Here is a 20,609-nt window from a genome sequence, read left to right as displayed (position 1 = left end):
TCCTGCTGAGTTCCTACATACCCTCCAAACAAATCCACTTTGACTCTTGCCAGAGGGTTGGTGACATCTCCCAAGAGTCCCCATCTCCTTCCTCTCTTTCTGTAGAAGAACTTACTATTTTGTGTTCTTACTTATCTTTGCTTGTCAATTCACTGTGAGATCTTCTGGGCAAAGAACATGTCTTATAGCACCCTCCTGTCTCAGCCCCATGCCTGCACCATAGAAAGACAGAATAAGAGGACAAAACCATTCAGTAACAGTTGGATTGTGTAGGACTGAATTAGATGCAGCCTACAGAAGTGGTTGAAACTCTGGGTTCTCAGATAGGCTGCCTGAATTTCTGCTGTTGTTCTCATAAATGTGTAGCATTGTATACATGACTTTGGCATGTCTGAGCTTCATTTCCTCAACAGTGAAATTGGCAGAGCAACAATACTTCAATTACTTGGAGATTACTAAAAATAGATTTGTTGTACTTCAAGATTGATAATTAGCATTTTTGTGAAGGAGGTAAATATGGAAAATATCAGAGTGGTAAATCTAGTTGAATGTGTAAGGAGAAAATGTGGGGAGCTTTACTCAGAAAATGTGGAGAAAATGAAAGAGCAAAGAGAGGAGAGGTAGTCTCAGTCTATCAAACTTGTTTTACTACATGAAAATCCTGCATAAATCAAATTTATCACTTAAAATCTATGTGCTACTCTCTTTAACTGTAGCCTGAGTTAATCTTTTGATTTTATAGTTATAGGACAGTTTAAAATAAATCCTTCATGGAGATGGTGCTCTCACTGTGGAGACCTTCCCCTATAAGATCCAATAGCCTACACATCAGTGCCACAAGACCAATGCCATTTACCATGTATATCGAAAAAGCTAGAAGAGAGAGGAGGTGAGCTGAGAATTAGAGGCACAGCTGTTTGACCATGCAGACTATAGACACAATACAAGTCATGAAAACACACCCTTACCAGGTTGACAATATGATCTAATAATATTTCACCTGGTTGGAACATCAGACTGATATAATTTAGATAGTATTAGAGCAGGCTAAGTGCTGAAACAAAGAGTCCCACAAATCTTGGCAACATGATGTTCTGCCCTTTTCTGTTCATTTACTCTGTAATATAATTCATGAAAATGATTAAAACAGATTGCTTCAGGACTTCATTCTGGACTGAAACTCTCTTGACCTAAGTTACTGGCCATCCCTTGAGGCCTGAAGTCCAGCCCTCTTCTGGATCCTACTAGGTGAAGAAAGAGAACACATGAAGAATCAGATGGGAAAGTTTCACCCCTAGGCCTGTGCTCATCTTCTATTGTCTAAAATTCAGTTACATGGCTAAACATGAAGAGAACGTTGTGTTGTGGGTGTGGAGAGCAGGGAGGCCTGACCATCTGTGAGTCCAAGACAGAAAATGGAAACAGCCTACAGAACAACTTTCTAATCTATGCCACAAAGGGTGGAATGTAAGAAAGTGGAATGCAAAGTCCTAAATTTAAGTTGAGTGTCAGCTTCAGAAATATAGGCTATCGGTGGCCTTCCTTCAGTGTGTCTTGTGACAGAGAAACTAGGCCTTTAAGGAGATGTAGAGTGCTGGCTGATCACAAAATCACCAGCTACACAATAATGCTTTACCTTTAGAAACTATACACAAATGATATGGCTAGTAGAATCACTCACTTAAAAGAATAGAACTTACTTCTCAGTTATATTGTTAGACAATAATGCTTTATCTTTAGGAAAAATACAGTAGTCAAGTGAAGGAATAACGGGAAAGTAGAGAGCTGAAAGAACAGACTTTACCACATGGTAAACTGTGTATCTTTGATAAAGATACTTAAATTCACATCCTCTAGCTCAGATATAAAATAGAACTGCAACACTTGATATGTATTATTTAACAATTGCCACAATTACACATATAAAATAGAACAATATTCAGTAGGTTTAAATGGTCATTTGTTCAGATCATGTGTTTGGGGTAGCTGCAAAAGCTTTGCCTCATACTGAAGATAGGCAAGGGGTTATCAAGTCTGTCTCCTAGTGGTATTTATTTTAGGGCCAAAGCTAAAAGAACAGAACTAGAAGAATACCCTGAGGCTGTTTGTTTCCTGGAGAGGAGAGAAGAACAGCTGGGAAAGAGGTGACTGTATCATTTCTAAAGATGGTTCTTGAGGAATCTTCCAGGAATTGTCACAATGTCACTTCTGCCTTCATTCCTCTGTCCAAAGTAATATAACCACATTCTGAATATCCAGGGTTGAGAAACAAGGTCTACTCTGATAAGTGAGTGATTCTACTGAGCCATTTATCAAGGACCTAAAACAGGCAAGACTGAAGAGTTAGTCTACCATACTGACATTTGGAAGATTTCCGCGAAGGTTTTAAAATATATAAAATTTCCAGTCCCAATACTGGTGGCATAGAGAGCCAATGAAGATTGGACCCATGATAATGTTCATGAAGATCATAAGAATGATGATGAAAATAATGACAGAGTCAATGTACTGTTACTTGTCTCCAATGCACTCTCACTATCTTGGAACACATCGACCTGATGGTGTTTAGAAAGAAATGCATTGATAAGGTTGAGTGCAAGAAGTAAAAGTTGAACATAAAAGACTAGAGATGTGGATATTCTTATAGGAACTAAGAATACTTGGTCAAAGAAAAGTATACTGTATTAAAAAGCAAATACACCTAAATAGCAGATGGCCTACCTCATTTCAAAATGAGCAAACTTTAGAGTATTGGAAGGAACTACAGCCTGTGGGAATTATCTTGAAGTAAAATGGCTAATGGGAAGCCTAGGAAAAAGTCTACTGGGGAGAAGGACAGCATGGACTGTCTGCTTGCTGAGTAAACAAGCAGGACCGGAAGTGAAGCATGGTGAGAAGGGTCATTTTCTCCACCAGTGAACAGATGAGCTTTAGAAGAGCAGGCTGAGTGGCCAAGGCAAAGATGGGCTTTCTGTGCCTGGAAAGCACTCAATAGCCTGTTCAGTTCCTTCTGGTCTTCATTGCAAGGAGTCTATTGCATTTCACGTTGATTCCACAGACATGTCACTTCTGGTGCCCTCTTCACAGTCCTGAGCTCTACAGGGCAGTGTGACTCACCAAACAGTGATCTCTTCCTCCTCTTCTAAGCTTGACTCTCCCCTCCCCACCTCTTCCAATCAGCCTTAATTAAACTGTTTGAAAGCTGCAGCTTGATTTTAATTAGAGCAAAATTGAAAAGATTAGAATGAAATTGGCCAATCATTGTTTACGGGCCGTTGTTTGAGAACACAGCAGGCTGCTAAATTACCTCCACGCCAGGCTTCTTGAGTCCTTCCAGACAATGAGAAGAAGGACAGGGCACTAGGACATCCAGGAAGTACTGCCCTCGTGTCTGCTTTGGTACCTTGAAGGTTACAGGGGCTGAGATCATATTTAACCCAATGATGTCAAAATGAAAGCTTTCTTGCCTGGGGATTCCTCCTATTCAAAATAGTGAACAAAGCAGAATTATCTAACAGTTATGACAAAGGTGGGTTTGGGAACCTGAGTTTGAGCCCAGCCACCAGACAAAGAAATAAAATCATTAGTAGCATGACCCTGAAGCTGGTCAAACTCAACTGCTAATCGACTGAGACTGGAGACCAGTCACTTCTCTCAGTATCCACTGTCCTTACTTGTTAACTCATAAAAGGTTAATAGTTGATTAATAATATCCCCTCCAAGGTCCTAATAATAAATTAGCTAAACATGCATGAAAATTGTTTGCAGTTAAAAAAAATACTAAAAGATTTCACTATACCCATACAAGAAATTATGGTTGTTATTATCATTTCTTTTTATGACTTGGATTAATCATGTCTCATTCATTATAGCAGTAGAAACTCTAATAACCAAGAACATTATAGCAATCTGTTGTTGAGATAGAAATCTTTTGATGATATGATATGTCTAGAAATACTTCATTCTGTATAGAAGCCAAAACACTTACAGATCTTGATGCCCCTAAAATATCAAGCTTCAGAATCTGAAGCTCTCTTAACTCAGTCTCTTAGTTCAGTTTCTCTTAGCTGAGGTGAACAGCTGGAATCCCCCAATGTCCATGTTGGCTTTTACCATTCATGTTGTGGAATATTAGCTGAAGAAGTGCTACATTTGTTTATGCGGTGGAATATTTGTTTAATGGTACAAAGATGTGTTGCATTGTTTTATGTTGCATTTGTTTAATTCTGTGAAGCTCTGTTACCTTGCCTGTCTAAAACATTTCTGATTGACCTAATAAAGAACTGAATGGCCAATAGCTAGGGAGGAGAAAGAGCAGGCAGGGCTGTCAGGAAGAGAGAATAAATAGGAGGAGAAATCTGGGAGGAGAGATGAAGGAGCGAGAAAGGAAGGGGCCAGCCACCCAGCTATCCAGCAAGCCACAGAGTAAGGAGTAAAGAAAGGTATATAGAATAGAGAAAGATAAAAGCCCAGAGGCAAAAGGTAGATGGGATAATTTAAGTTAAGAAAAGTTGACTAGAAATAAGCCAAGCTAAAGTCAGGCATTCATAAGAAAGAATAAGCCTCTGTGTGCTTATTTGGGGTCTGGATGGTGGGCCCCCAAAGAGTAAAAGAGGGGAAAAAACCACATTCCTGTGAGTTTTCTGAGCTCAAAACTGTGGTCCTATGAAAAAAGAAAATGGTAGTGTTTTTGTGTGGCAGATTGAACCCTGGGTATGTAGGACATTGGAAGAGACATGGAACAAGAGAAGGTCTTATGCAGAAACCCTAGGAACATCAGTGAGGGAGCACTCTGTGGTTTTCACTGAGTTTCTTGTGTCCAATCAGCAAGCCTTAATCTGAGCAGACAGAGAAACATCTCTTTAAGAAAAAGGTGAGCTCAGAGAACCCAATATTTACATTTATCCAGAACTGGTTGAGGTGTGAGAAATGTTTTGAAAGGTCATTGGTTGACACTTTAAGTAGAGTAAGAAAAGTCAGGGAAGATGACAAAATCATTCATGGTTTTGGCTTAAGGCCTGTCCATTGTTCCAAAGTCCTTAAATAGTTTGTTCAGCAACCTATTCTGTGTCTTTCTTCATTTTGCAAGGAAATCCAGCCATATTTTTTCTTATGGCCATGGTCCATTCCATAGTAACCACCTGGAGAATGATAGTTTAGTCCCTTGCAACATAGCAGTCCCTTTGAGCATCAAAGTTGAGTGATACCTCCCAAAAGAGAGATTACTGAAAATAGACTAGAAGGATCCAAAATGGAAACAAGCAATAGTGCTTATTGTATCAGCCCACTTGTGTGGGCCATTTTCAAGCTGCAAGATGGTGCTTGGTGCTAGGCATCCTGGGCTCTATGGCTGTCTTAACACTTCCCCCACCTCTTAGGGAGTCCCAGCCCTATTCTGAGAACTGCCGCCTGAGTGAGCAGGTGATGATCGGTTGACTGTGCTGGAAGCAGCAATGGTTCCCGGAGTCTAACTCAGGAGGAACAAATGGCTCCTAGCACACAGGGGTGCACTGACTCTATGATAGGATGCTGCCAAGCCTGCAGGGATGCCATGGTGAATGCACATGTGGAGAGTTGCAAGCTCAGAATATGTGAAATGTGGCATTCCAGAGGACAACTGGATCACTGACCTTGGTAATGTGACAAACATGGTTTCCCAATAAAGGTGGAAAGACAAAGATTCTTTAGAAAATCACTAGCAGAAAAAAAATCTAACTCTTAGCATAAAGTCTCAGCTACCCACAGTTTAAACTATTATTATTACTAGACTTCAACTTGTAAACATCTATCTATCTATCTATCTATCTATCTATCTATCTATCTATCTATCTATCTATCTATCATCTGCCTATCTTCTGTCATCTATCTACCATCTTTTTATTTGTATGCATGTACATAGAATGTATGTATGTATGTATGTATGTATGTATGTATGTATGTATGTATCTATCTATCTATCTATCTATCTATCTATCTATCTATCTATGTACCTACCTACCTACCTACCTACCTAATCTATCTATGTTACTACCCACCAATCTATCTAGCATATTCTATTTTTAAATGTCTCTCCCTTAGGACTTCACAGGTAGGAAACCTTCATAATTAATGGCTCTTCATGGGGCTGGATCAATGTTCTCAGTTTACAAGCCTGAAAAGTGGTGCTTAAGTGGAAACAGCACCTGGGTAGAAGACCCCAGCTGTGCTCTTTCTGAGTCTTTCATCTTCAGATGCTGTGAGACCCTGCAGGGAAGCTCTTGCTGGCAGATTTATTGTTGACCTTGTGTTACACAGGGCACAGTGCAGTAGGGCAGTGATGACTTGGAGACAACACTTTCTATTTACAGTTTTTGAATTAGAACAACCTGTAGCCATTTAACATTATCAATGGAGACTCCCTTTGGTTTCAAATGCAGAGCTGACTCAGTCTAAATCCCTGCTGAGGCTTCTGTTGTTTGAAGTTTGGCATGAGTGTGAGTCAACTTTCCCTAACCTCATGTACCATCATCATTGTACAACTGGAAGAACCAGCCATCATTTATTGACAGTCTAGGTCATTAATGTAAAGCAGTTTGTGACAAAAACAATAGTGATAGCTTTAGAATACCTCTCTTTTTCTTTATACCTAAGCATGTCTGAATACATGGCTGTGTATGGTATGTGTGTCTGTTATGTCACACTGAATTCTATCTTCCTGTCTGGAATCCACCTTTCTTAGATTTTTTAATCTCAGTTATAGTTATTGATTTTGTGTTTATATTAATTGGCCCTTTAACAGACATTGTTTACTTAAAGATAGCCCTGGTTGAACTAGGGAGATGGGAAATACAGTGAGCTTCTATTGATGATAGCCATTTTTGAAGCACCCTTTTGAAATGTATATGAATCCTTTTTTCTTGAAGTCTACCTTCAAGAACTCTGTTGGTCCTTTGACTCAACCCAGGAACCTTTTCTGCAGTGGCCTCTGCTGTTCTAAAAAACTTTCCATAGGACTACTGTGCTGTTTGAAATGTTTGCTTTCTCAGACTGTTTACTATGTAACAAACACAGTTGGAGAAGATTTTAGGAGAAATGGCTAAATTGAAATGGAGATTTACTTGATGGCTTAATTGAAACAAAGATGATGGCTTAATTGAGGCACTGTGTGTTAATATAATTGATATATAGAAAACATTCTTTTCTTGGGGAAAAAAAGCCTTGATTATTTTATTACTGGGGAAAAAAAACCCTGCTAAATAAAAAATCGGAAATGAACACTTACTCTTTGAGTAGCTTAGGCTGCTTTCCAGTATTGTCTTCTGAGGTTTTTAGATGCTGGAAAGAACCCACATCCAAGTGTGCTTATAGAACCTATAGTACTACTGTCTGGCGCCTACTCCCTTCATAGATGTTCCCCAATTATTTTGTGTCAATGAAGGTCCCCAAGGTCTGGGAAGAGGCTGACTGGAGTAGATGTGTGTGTGTTTTTTTTTTGTTTGTTTGTTTTTGTTTTTGTTTTTGTTTTTGAAGCCTTGGAATCTGAACCTTTCTGCAGTTAGCACCTAATTCTAGGCTGATGTCTATAATAGTCAGTATTCCATTAGTATAACAAAATAGTAATATTCCATTAGTAAAACAAAAGCTGGGTACTTTACAAAGGAAAGAGGCTAACAGAGTTCACAGTTAGGGAGGATAAAGGGTATGGTGCTGTTGGCAGTTTGCCTCTGCTAAGGAATCACGTGACTGTATTGCATGGTGGGTGGCATCATGGTGGAACTTAATCCAGAAGGGAGAGATCACTGAACAAAACAAGAAGGGACAGTCAAGGTGGGAGGGACTAGGAACATCCTTTTGTATAATAGACTTCCCAGAAAACTATTCACAATCCTGTAAAAATTGTTTTAATTCTCTCTCTCTCTCTCTCTCTCTCTCTCTCTCTCTCTCTCTCTCTCTCTCTCTCTCTCTCCTCCCTCTCCATTCCTCCATTCCCCGCAACATCTTAAAATTCCCACTACGTCTTAACATTGTCATAGTGACTATCAAGTAAAAAAAAAAAACCCTATGGGTCCAAGCCACATCCAAGACATAGCAATACATCAGAGTACAATGACAGGAGCAGGTTCGGCTTTTGTTTGTTTTTCCTGTTTTGTAAATGTGGTCCCATTCTATGATTCTTCATCCAGTGGGCTTCTCAGGTGAAATGCTCCACATTATGCATTATTTCTCCAGCAAACCTTTCTTCCTTCTCCACCCTCCACACTTCCTCTCATAATTTCAGAACCTCTCCTTTGCTTTTTCTCAGGCAGAGGTACTTACTACATCACAGTGGTCAATGTCCTGTTAAAACAAGCAATGTTTCAACTCTAATTCTGCCACCTCCAGGCTTTTACCAGCTGGGTAAATCCAAAGATCCTGCCTCCATTTCATTATCCATGGGATGAAAATAAGTTTGTTTTCCTCCTTATAAGGATATTTTATAGCTAACCCTTGTAAGATACTTGGAATGCTTAGCACATGGTAAGAATTCATTAAATATTAGCCATTATTATTTTTTATTGTTTGCTCATAAAATGCTTTCTAAGATAGTACTATTCACTCTTCTAGGTCATGTATTGTTCTGTGTTATGATTTCCTGAGCATCCATGGAGCTTGGACTCATGTCAAGTCTTTGTCTGTGATTCTTCCCATGATACTTTGCATACGAACTTGATTTCCTTCTCAATTGCTTCTCCTACAAATGAGCATCATGAAACCACTTTAACCCAAAAAAGATTTTTGCCATAGTATAAATGGTACACTATATTGAATATATAGTATACTCATGTTTTGTGTAGATAATTAAATAAATTGAATGTTCTGTGTAACGACTCTTCTTTTGTTAGAAGACAGCTAACTTTCTAAAAGAATCAGAGTACCGTGAGTACATCCTTCAGGGACACAAAGGAAGACAAGATTGCCGAAAGCAGTGTAGTGTTGACCTTAACCACTGGCACTGAGGTTTAAGTGTGGCCTCCCTCTAATTGTGTGACTCCATCCAAGTCAGTCCCTTAACATTTCTTGGGTTTCAGTTCTTGCTATTGTCACCATGTCCCTGGGGAAGGTCGGTGTGCTATCTTTTTGCCCAGGTTCTGCTACCAGCTGGTTATATTTCTTTAGGTAAACTATGGCATCTTTGTTTCACGGTTTTCTCAGCCAAGGTGCATGCTGGACGCTGAGTGTGCTACAAATGGATCACAGATATGTCAAAGGCTTCCTCAGTCCTCAGAACAGCAGGGCAAGTGCTAAGGCGGCAGGGCTTGTTTCTCTGATTTACCCTGCTCTGGGCAGCCTCACCCAGGACTCTAGAGAATATTTCCTCCCCTTGCTTCCTTCCTTTTCTTCTCCCTCTCTCCTTTTCTCCCCTCTCTTCTCCTTCCTTCCCTTCTCTCCCCTTTTCTTTCCCCTCTCTGTTCCCCATCTTTTTGAGACAGTCTCTGATGCTGTAGCTTATCCTGCCCTGGAATCCATGGCAATTCTTCTTCCTCAGTGTATCTCATGATCTGGAGAAGATTGGCAGATGATACTCAAACTTTCCTCCCAACTTAACAGCACAAAAGAATACATGCTTTTCAGTAGTGTGACATTAGGAAATCACCTTGCTTTCTGAGCTTCAGTTTCTTCACTTAAGTGAATATTCTTTAGATATTGACTTGCATTAAACAGAGTTTCCAAGGCTACTGTCAAACTCAGCAAAAGTGCAGAACTCTAAGCTTGTTGCTTCTTTGGTCAATCTTTAACATACTGAGTGGTAGAAATTACCAGATTCGTTGTAGAGGAGTAGAGCCATTGATCATTAACATATGAGTGTAAAGCACAGTGGTCCTAACTGAGAGATTTTTGTCAGGTACCAGGCTTTGAATGTAGACAGTAGTCAGGCATGAGAAGTCGTCCATGTCTACAGCAGGCAGTGTATGAGGACCCAGACAGTATGAAAGGAAAAAGCAAAAGAATTTGCTGGCAGTGTTTTACTAGTTATTTGAGACATGGTCTAGCTATGTAATCCTGACTGGCCTATGTAGACCATTCTGGTACAGCAATCTTCCTGCCTCTGTATCCTGAGTATTCAGATCACAGATACAAGCCACCATGCCTGGCTTGAGTTATATTTTTTAAATGCACAAAATTATGCTCATATACTTTTATAAACAAAACTTAACTCCCTGATATACACACATTTCAAATATTTCATTTCATGTCAGATCAATCACTAATTGGTTGTTGCTTCCTAGGTTATTTTCCTATAACCATTTTTAAATCAATTTTCCATTAATTTGAAAACTAGTAGATTGGGAAAGCTATGACATTAAAGGGTATGGAGAATGTCTCTTTCAATTACTCAACAAAACCGTGCTAAATATCTACTGTTGTTCTGTTGTAAGAATGGTTAATATGGCTCTTCTGCAGGAGATAGTTAATTGCAGGGAAGAAAATCTTACCCTGGCAGAGTTTATGTTCTAATGGGAGGAGAAGGAGGGAAATGATGATATTAGGTGGTAATAAGGCTGAGGACATGAATGGGAGAGAGACTGATGGAAGGAAACCTTCTGGATGATATGGCCAAGAAAGTGATAGGCTTGGGCCATTGTAAGAAATGATGGAAGATGGAAGAATGTCTCCTCTTCATCCTTGAATGCAGGAAGAGAACATGTTAGAAAGTATTACTTAATGAAGTCTACGTGTGAAGCTCATCTCAAGGCAGAGAGGCTGGGTTGATGACCCTAGGGCTTTTCTTTTGATTATATTTTGTTTCTGTTTTTAGTAATCTGGTTTTATGATTCATCAGTGTAATTATCCTCCAGCCAATGAGAGGATACTGGGTCCCATCCAGCCATCTACAAATGAGATCAGGCAACTGTTCTTTACCCTGCAGTGGGATTTGGGATAGCAAATGCTTTTGACAAATACCCTGTACTTTAATTAAAGTTTAGCATTTCCTGCACAAAAGAAATAACTGATGATATATTATTATTAACTTGCCTAGTTCGATAAATAAAGCCACACAATGAAAAATTTGAAAGACTAAGTTGAAACCGTGAATTATTAGTCACCGGTTTCCTTTGTTTGGCTAGTGATGTTTGACATATGCTCCTCCTTTATATCTGCGCCTTTTGAATTAGATGCAGTGGGGGAGACTCCTGTAGGCTTAGATTAGGCATAGGTTTTCATTTATTTATTTTTACTCATTTTGTTTCTACAGCTCCATCATTGGCATGCCTTGGTTTTGAAGGGAAGGTTAGACCAAGGTTATGCACTTTCACAGTGAGCAGGATTGGGATGGGTGAGGGATCTTTGAAGACTTTACATCTTACTGTTTCCCAAGATAGGAAAACCGGTTTTTACCAGTGTAATACGGGGTGCAGATGAGGGTGCAAAACTTATTTCCTACAATTATTTAAATTTCAGCTCAAGACAAAGATTCCACCTGGAAATCTTTCCCCTTTGAGATCCAAATGTGTCAGTGAGGAGCAAATCACGAAGTATGAAATCCTGGATGTGGCTGTAAAGAAACCCAGACATCTTTTGAAACAGGCTGCGTAAAATGTGGTCATCCTGGTTCCTTCCAGGACCCATGTGACATTTGCACTGAAAGTGTGTATGTGGGGAGCAGGGAGGCAAAGAAAACTGATAAGTTAATTGGAATGAAAATACTCATCCCAAATGAATCTGGTAATCATGTGTTGTTCATAATACAAATGAACTAACCACACAAACAGAAAGAGGGAGAGAGAGAATATGCCAGCCTCACTTAAGGCTGTCCTAAAACATTACAATTTATTAATAGCCTTAAATATTGACCTTGGATACATGTCTTTTTAATGTTCCATGTGATGAAATGGGAAGCATACACAGAGCATGTCTGAGGCTCCTAAAGAACTATGGTGATCGCAGGGGAAAATACGTATGTGGTTGTGCTACAAGCTGAGTAAGCAACTCTTTTCCTAGAACCCTATTTTTCTTGAAAGTAAGAGCAGCAGACAACCTATAGTTATTTAGACTTAAGTGTTTGGCAGACATTTTCTCAAAAAAAAAAAAAGAGCAAGCTAGCTTTTAAACTGATGGTATTTATTAGCAAAAATAAAAACTAGGAAAACATGTTATTTATTACCAAAAATAAAATTTCAGTTTTCATATGAAAGTTATATGCATTATTATGAGCTAGTCAGCGTCTTGATATCTAAAGGCATTTCTGATGCAGTTGGTGGTGGTATTTACTAGTCTGATATTTTAGTACTAAACAATGAAGTACCAGGATGTTAAAAGAGTGGCATTTCTCGGTGGAATCAGATATGTCCAGGATGGCCAATGCATACTGTTACATGATTATGCGGGATAAAAAGATCTGTTCAAAACGTGATAAAAAAAAAACCTTTGAATTTCAATGCAGTAGAGTACAAAGTTTATTGATATGGCTTCAGATACCATGCTATATAATTAACTTTTAAGAAATGACCATTTCTTTAGTGTGGACCCAAGCATAAGAGTCCACAATTATCATGACACACTGAATGCAGAAACAAATATGGGAATGAAACTATCCTGTTAAGCAGATATGAAAGACTTACAAAGTTACAAAGCAATGTGATCTTCTTGTCAAGTTTGTTTTGTTTCAGTGCATATAGTTGTTGTCATAAAATGCTTTGATTTGGCTATATGTAATAGGTTTATTACTGTTAACTTCAAAAGCAATATTGGATAGATAACTTTAATCTTCTCCATTTTAATTTCTGATGTGGTATCAATCGATATAAGTCACATAAACAAGAAGGGGAATGTAATTCTCTCCAAGAATATAAAGGGATCTGAGCCCCAAACGTTAAAACAATGTTCTTTCTAGGCCGGCCTTCCGGTTTTTAGCAATGAGCTACTGAAGCTAAGATGGATGGTGTAACTCACCGGATGTGTGATAGCTGTGACTGGATCAGTACTCTGCAAATCACTGCCCAGTGCCCAGCATGTGCTTTTTCTGCTTCTCTGTGAGGCATGGCGCCTGCCTTGGGAAGACACTGAGCTGCCACTGTCCAGTGGGAAAGCTGGGTGGGAGAGGCTCTGGTGGAGGTCAGCTTTTCAGACTGGAAATCTCTGCCCTGTGAGAAGGGGACTTGAGGAGCGGAGGCCTCAAGCAGAGGAATGACCCTATCTATTTCAGGCTTCACATTTCTTGTTCTGAAATACAGTGGCTTTCCCTGCAGGGAGTTTGCCCGATGGAAAGTGAACAACTTGGCCCTAGAAAGGAAAGACTTCTTCAGTTTGCCCCTGCCTCTCGCCCCAGAGTTTGTCCGTAACATCCGCCTCCTCGGAAGGAGACCCAACCTGCAACAGGTTACTGAAAACCTCATCAAAAAGTACGGCACTCATTTCTTACTTTCTGCCACTCTCGGAGGTAAGCAGCCTTCTCGACCCCAGCCAACTGTTGGTTGTTCCATTGCTGAAAATAACTTTGATGATCTGCTGAATACCATTCTCCCTGCATCTCCCTCCCCCCCCCCCCTTTTGGCTTATTATTGCCTAAGAAATATTTTCTTCTTAGTGCATCAGAGAACAGTGATGCACTGTGTATTCTCTCTGCACCCCAAACCACCCTAGAATATTTCTATTCTCTAAAAAATGGCAGTGTGACGGGAAGGGGGTGCGGGGTAAGGAGGTTGGGGAGGACACACCGGTTTCTATAAGTATATACCAGCAGGGGGCGCTCCTACTTTTGTTTTGACTAGCCATTTAACCCAGGGACTTCTCTACTTCTTAATTCTGACTGTGGCTGCAAATGTCAGATCTATAGGCACAGAAATAGATAGCTGTTCATTGAGTCACTGACACTCTCCCCCCCGTCACTTCCTCACTGTGAAGATTGGTGACCAGCCAAACCACAATCCCAACAACTTGGTGGATCTCCCTCTGGTAGGATCGGGGTAGGGACTGAGCTCTGCACAATGGAGCCGGAGACTCGGGACAGAATCACAAGACCTGAAGATGCAGAGTTCTCCCAGCTATGGGAAGAAGAAAGCAGGGTTTATCATAACATTTAGTTAAGTGTGCAGGGGACAAAACGCAGCTCCCCCAGGTTTGGGGCCGGCTGCGGGCATGTGGTAGGTGGTGAGTGATGGTGCGGGGAGAGGCAGAACCTCAAAGCTTTTGCCCTTTCCCTGGAAGCAATAATAGCCATGTGGCTTCTCATAAACAACTTGAGAGGGGAGAATTGTGTCTCCCCCTTGGAGGCAGATTGCCTGCGTTGGAGATCAATAGAGGATGTTAAATGGAGAAGCTGCTGAGGGGTAGCTTTGGGAAGCTTTAAGAGCTGGAGAAAGGAGGGCCTCCCAGGCAGGGAGGCCGGTGACCCTGTGCACAGTCTGAGGAGAGAGCTCTCAAAGTGGAAATGATGGGGAGAGGCCCACAGCGGGGGCGGTGTTCCCTTTTAGCTCGGTGTGCCCTGCTGGAGGGCAACAGGTTCTTAATGGCCGGGGATTCTGGAGCTGACAACCTCACTAATGAGCTCATGTTTTTGTTATAGGAGAAGAGTCCCTGACCATTTTTGTGGACAAGAGGAAACTGAGCAGAAAGGCAGAAACATCGGGAGGTACCCCTGTAGTTGGGGGCAGTGGGAACAGCTCCGCTGTGTCCCTGGAAACCCTGCACCAGCTGGCGGCTTCCTACTTCATTGACAGAGAAAGCACACTGCGCCGACTGCACCATATCCAGATAGCCACAGGGGCTATTAAGGTACAGGGGAAGCCAAGTCCTCAGCTAGCTCCAGGTCAGCCAGGCCACACTGAGCAAAGGGAAACAGTTGCTTTCTGATATCATCCCAGTTTGTCCTTACAAATGGTTGCACCACCCATCCTCTGAAGGAACATCTAGGCAGCTGACGGATCTGCTGTTGTCAAAGATAGGTGTGACTGCATTCTAGTGGGGTTGAACTACTCAGTCAGAGAAGATGATTCCAGATAGCCATTTAAAGACAAGGTATACGTTTTCTAGGGTGGGGTGGGGAGGGAGCAACTAGTATTAGTCAGATTGGTCAAGAAGGGCACTTTAAGGTTTATCCTGTGAGGCTGAGCCCTGAGTGATGACAAGCCTGATTGTGTAGAACTATGGAAGGCCATTTCAATTAAAAAGAAAAACAATGCTAAGTGCTAAGGCCCCAAGTCAGGAAGTAGTTTAGTGCCCATTGAAGCCAGAGAAAAGTCCTCTGAGGGAAGAGAGGTAAACAGATTCACTATGATACAAGATAAGGTTCTGAAGTAGGCTGGAGCTGGTTGGCCTGGCCACAGAAAGGAAGGTTAACAGCAGGCACGGGAAGAGTTCCAGCAGGAACATGACAGAATCTCATGATCTCATGCATGCTTTAAGGGATCCATAGTTACTGCGACTTCAATAGCTAAACTCTCCAACCTCCCTGCTCTAATTAACCTGTGGAACATTTCTACTAAGGGTCCTATGATTAATGGACAACTAATGACACTTTTGGGAACTCTGGGGTTTTAAAATTCTAAGTATAAAATGAAAGTGGTCTATAGACATCCAGGTTATGCTCAACTTTTGGATCATCTGAAAACAGCGAGGGAATTTTGTTTACTCATTGGTTAACTCAGTATTTCTTGAGTACTGAGCACAGACCAGACACTATTGTAGATGCCAAGAACACAACATAAAATCTCTACAGTCATGAAGTTTGTGTTCAAATAGTGGACCTGCAAATAAATGCAAAGATAATGTGAGATGATGGCGAATGATATGAGATATGAAACCAAGTAAGAGGACAGAGTGTGATGGGACTGAAGGAATGTCACTTAAGGAGGAGCCTTGTGAGTTGGGTGGTTTGTGTATCTTGAGCAAAAGTATTCTAGAGAGCAAGCACAAATGCCTTAAAGGGGGAACTGTGCTCAGTATGGCCCCGAGTACCAAGGAAGGAAGTGTAGCTGGTATGGAGTCAGCAAAGTAGTAAAATGAGAAACAAAGCTATGGAAGTTGAAGGGCCTGATCACTAGCACATTATTGATTATGGAGACAGGAAAGGGTGGTGCTAGAGACCAGTGTAGTACCCAAGGGCAGTGTGGTGGGCACAGTGGGACATTATTGTGTCTCAGATGAAGATGGTGGCACACGCAGTTTGATAGTAGGGAGGTAGAACCTACAGGATGAGGTAATGGACTAGAAGAAAGAAAGAAAAATTTTATGCAAGATATTTGGTGTAAGCATTCAAATGAATAGTGATTCCTCTTACTGAAAAGAATAACATTGGGAGTTAAGTACAGAGCCAGGGAGAACAATGGAAAAGTTTGGTTTTGCATATGGACATGTTGGGTTGACTTTCCTGTTAGAAAGGACAGGCATCCAAGGAAAGGTATCTAATAGGATATCGGACATAAACACCAAGGTTTCCGGAAAGGAGTCATAATCTGGCACAGACACATGTTCACATGGGCAGTTAGCATTGGTTGTGACTAGGAACCATGTTTTTGCTGTAAAGGAAATCAGAATAGGTACTTATTGGAGAGTAAGGTGGGATCCAGAAAGTGTTTGTTTGTTTGTTTTGTTTTGCTTTGCTTTGTTTTTTTCCATAATGAAAGTTATTATAGTTTACTGGTATGTAGGAAAAATAATTTGGTAGAAAGTACTAGAGTGATGAAGCAATAGAGAGAGGAGATAATCTCTGGGGCATGATCCTTAAATGAAAGTGTTGTCATTTCATATGGGAATGAAGAAATGGACCTTACACAGAATCATTCCTTTCTTTGTGGCAGGGGGCAATGCAGAATGTGTAAGGACACCTATTGAAGAATGGTGGAATGTGGTAGTCAGAAACAAACAAAAAAGTGTTTGTTTGTTTGTTTGTTTGTTTTGTTTTGTTTTTATCTGATTGGGTTCTGTATCCTCAGCTAAACAAGAAGCAAAGGCCTTGGCTGACAGGAATAAGAAACTGTTGTGGAAAAATGTGTGACGGGGGAAGGAAGGAGTGTCACTTAAGTGGCAACACCTAGTAGACTTCAGGGCAGCACTAGAGACCCACATGATAGTCATCACAAGCAGAGCATGAGATGAGCCACTCTAGTTGGGTGCATTTTATCAGCTCTATCCATTGTTCCACATACCAGCATGTGTGCACTAGATGGAAAGTGGGATTTAACCAAGGTGCATGTGTGGACAAGGCAAGGAAAAGGCAAAGGAGTTAAGATTAACTACCAAGGGATACACTGTAGATTCAGTATTCTAATTCAATCATTCAAAGAAAGAAGTTAAGGATTATAAAAAGTAGGTCAAGTCCAAAGTTTGAAAGTCTAAGTCAGATAAGTAGTTCTCAACTTTCCTCATGCTGTGAACATTCAACACAATCCCTCATATTGTGGTGATCCCCTAACCATATTTCTTGCTACTTCATAACTGTAGTTTTGTTATGGTTATGAATTGTAAATATCTGATATACAACCCCCATTGAAAGTGTTGTTCGAAACCTAGGTTGAGACCTGATGTGTTATAGGGAAGAGACTGAAGGAAGTATGATATGATATTTTTTATTGCAGTTATAGAAGAAATGCAGCTTGCAATAAAGTTTAGGACATAGCATGTGTGTGGTGACTAAGCTGAGATTAAACTATGAGGAGGCAAGGTAAGGCAGCCAAATGCCTAAGAGGAGAAAAGGTTAAATGATGATGTGTATGGATGAAGAAGTCAGCAGGCATGGTACAGACTTCTGGTGGTAACAATAAGAAGTCCACTACTATAAATCCTCAGTGAGCCAAGGAGTGTAACAAAAAAATAAATATCAAGCAGGTATAGTGGGGCATATTGCAGGATGATTCTGGCTTCCAGGAGCCAGAGGCAGCTGGACAATAAGGAAGAAGTGCAGTAAGGGATCTGCCTCATTTCCATGCTCAAGTGTGTGAGATGTGAGAAAGAAACAGCCACCGCTAGAGAAGTCTGCAGAGAAAACTACATCCCTGGGGAAGCAAGGCTGTAGTTAAATCAAAACAGGTGAAGTGGGCTCTTAAGAAGAGCTTGTGGTTATAGAGATGGTGCTGAGGACTAGTCATGACATCCAGGGAGCACGGTGGAAATTAACTGAAGAAAAAGCAGCAGATTACAGGGGTACAGTGTTTGAAGGGAGCATCTGGGAGAAGAGGATGGGTTTCCATTAGCAGAATGAAAAGGTTCATTTATGAAGCTGGTATCTAATGCAACTCAAAGTGATGGAAAGGGACTCTAAGTACCTGGAGAGTGTTTTACCGAGATATTAGGACTTTGTAGAATTTCCCCTCATCCTTCAGTCTCCTATGAGCTGTGTCACACTTGGAGAAGAAGCACAAAATTCTTACTAGGAAATGAAAGGCAATTCAAAGATCTCATTACCTTCTAGTAGTCCATTCCCCTCACCCTCTAACTTAGATTCACTGATCCATCACTACCATTATTCTCTCCCCCTTAATTCCCCTTTATGCCCATTCTGTTCCCCTAATCCAAATCCTTATCAACAGGTACCTGATTTTCTTTCATAATGCTTTCATATTCTCCTCTCTCAGCTCTTCTCCCTGATTTACTCTACATTGGTACTATGAGCATGAGCACCCACTCTGGTGTCTCCTAATTCCAAGGCTCCAGAGCAAGCCTGTGTACCCGAGCAGGGTGCCCATGGTATGCTCCACTCCAAAAACCCGAGTCCTACCACTGTGTGTGGACTGGGTATTGAACAAGTTACCAAACTTCTTTAAACTTCATCTTCCCTCTCTCTAAAATTATTAAATAACTAGACGAGTTTTCAACCTTGAGGAAATTCTGTGATATTTAACAAGAAAATGTACAGATTTCCCAGAGCCTAACACGGTTGGAGCTTGAAAGGGCTGATTGTTCTTAACAAAACAAAATCATCAACCATCTGCCCCTGCTATCTTTCTAGTTTCATCTCAGTTTTCTCTTTGCCTATCCATCCACTTTTACCCTCCACTCACATCATGTAAGCTAGGCATACCCAAATACCAGATGTTATTAGAACACTCAATCCTCTCATCTCACTTCCCAGGACTTGCTTTCTATTGTATTCCCAATGCCTGGATATTGACCCAAGTGGCTCTTCCTTCCCTTTGCTCAATTCAGAAAAGTGATGCCTGTGAAGCTTTTCCTGACTCCTAGAATAGTTAAATGTTCCTTCTCAATGTTCTAGGCACATTCCTCCATTACTGAGCTTGTCATTTGAACTATGGGTGCTCCTAACATGATTATTTACACAGGAAACTAAGAGATTCTTATAGGAGAAACTATGTCTCACTTAGCCTTCATTTCCTAGAAGAGAACAAAGCTTGACACATTGTGGGTAGTGAGTAAACAAATGTCAAATAATGAGGGAAGGAAGGAACGAACAAACGAAGTCTATCTGTCTGTCTGTCTCTGAACCATTTTTCACGTGTTAGGTAAATCTGCCTAACACACATATGCATACATTTAGTTGAAAGAACCAGCAGTCTTTTTAAGGCATTTGAGTATAAAGATGTTTGTTAAGAGTTCTGTAAGGTCAGTTACTAAATTTATTCCAGACTTCTGTGTCTTGAGAAAGGTTGGTCATACTCTCAGCATACTCCTTTGGATTCTTATTTGGATACTTGTTTCTACTAAAAAAAAAAATCTTAGCCTGCTTTATAATCCAACTTCTTTTGTTTGAGAGTTCTGTTCTCTGTTTATCAGACATTCCTGAATCCTGTTGTTTGACTTACAAGTAGTGTCTCTTTTCTACAGAGCTGCCACTGGCCCTGACTGAAGGTTATCTTTGTTTTATCTGCCATCAGTGCAAGGACCACAGCCCCATTCATGGTCAAATCCTAGTTCCTGATGTCTAGAAGAATGGGTTTAATCCTTGGGTATTAATTAGCTGAATTATATAATCATCAACAATCAAATCCTTTTATAGTTTGGGTCTTCACATAACTCTGTTATCTTCAGAAAACATAACTGGTTTAGAGTTGACTCTCAGCTCATATGCCCAGCGGTATTCCTAGAGTTGCTGCAAAGGGTTCCTAGACATATCCCTTAAGGCTATGATGGAGGAGCGAAAGACAGTAAGTATTCAAAGCCACATCTCTTATAATGCCTGGGGATGGTCCCAGGGCTACAGCCACTGCCTGTCTCCTCAGAGGAGGGACCACTATCCCTGGAAGCCTTCTTTTGGAACTCTTCCAAGGACACATTGACTGCGAAATGAATATCCAGTCCCCTCTGCACCAATGGCCCTGGGGTTCTCTCTGGGAGTATAATGGGTTCTCCCCATAGGATACAACTCAAGAAAACCATGCATAAAAGGGATGGTTTCATATTTTCTCCCATCTCTGCCCTTCCCAGTTGTTAGTGAGGTGTATGGATTTCAAGGACGTTCTGCTAGACTAAGGATCAAAGGGCTGTGTTGGTATCCCTTCTCACAGCTCTGCTCACCCGCTAGGTCTGATCAGTATTGCTGTCAACAGATTCCACCTCTTCTCTCTAAATGATTAGCACTCATAGACCCATATAGGATAGTCAGTCCAATAGCCAGGATGCACCCTGCAGCACATCCTTAGAGCTAACAATCCTCTGTGCAGTAGCGCTTGCCATCTGCTTCTTTCTGCTGAGCGTGC

The 20,609-nt window shown here is 40.9% G+C and overlaps 1 protein-coding gene across 1 annotated transcript in view; it reads left to right on the top strand.

The window, feature by feature from the left end:
- Brinp2 (BMP/retinoic acid inducible neural specific 2) overlaps positions 1–20,609 on the top strand; it is a 101,091-nt gene that overhangs the window by 66,461 nt on the left and 14,021 nt on the right. Inside the window, exons 3-4 of the mRNA XM_076547784.1 lie at positions 13,209–13,399; positions 14,525–14,733. Coding sequence (XP_076403899.1) covers positions 13,209–13,399; positions 14,525–14,733 — 400 coding nt within the window. The remainder of the gene's footprint in view (positions 1–13,208; positions 13,400–14,524; positions 14,734–20,609) is intronic.

The sequence above is a fragment of the Peromyscus maniculatus genome, chromosome 11, assembly GCF_049852395.1.
Source record: "Peromyscus maniculatus bairdii isolate BWxNUB_F1_BW_parent chromosome 11, HU_Pman_BW_mat_3.1, whole genome shotgun sequence".
NCBI lineage: Eukaryota > Metazoa > Chordata > Mammalia > Rodentia > Cricetidae > Peromyscus > Peromyscus maniculatus.
The sequence above is the reverse complement of the archived record's forward strand: the minus strand, read 5'-3'. Positions and strand labels throughout refer to the sequence as shown.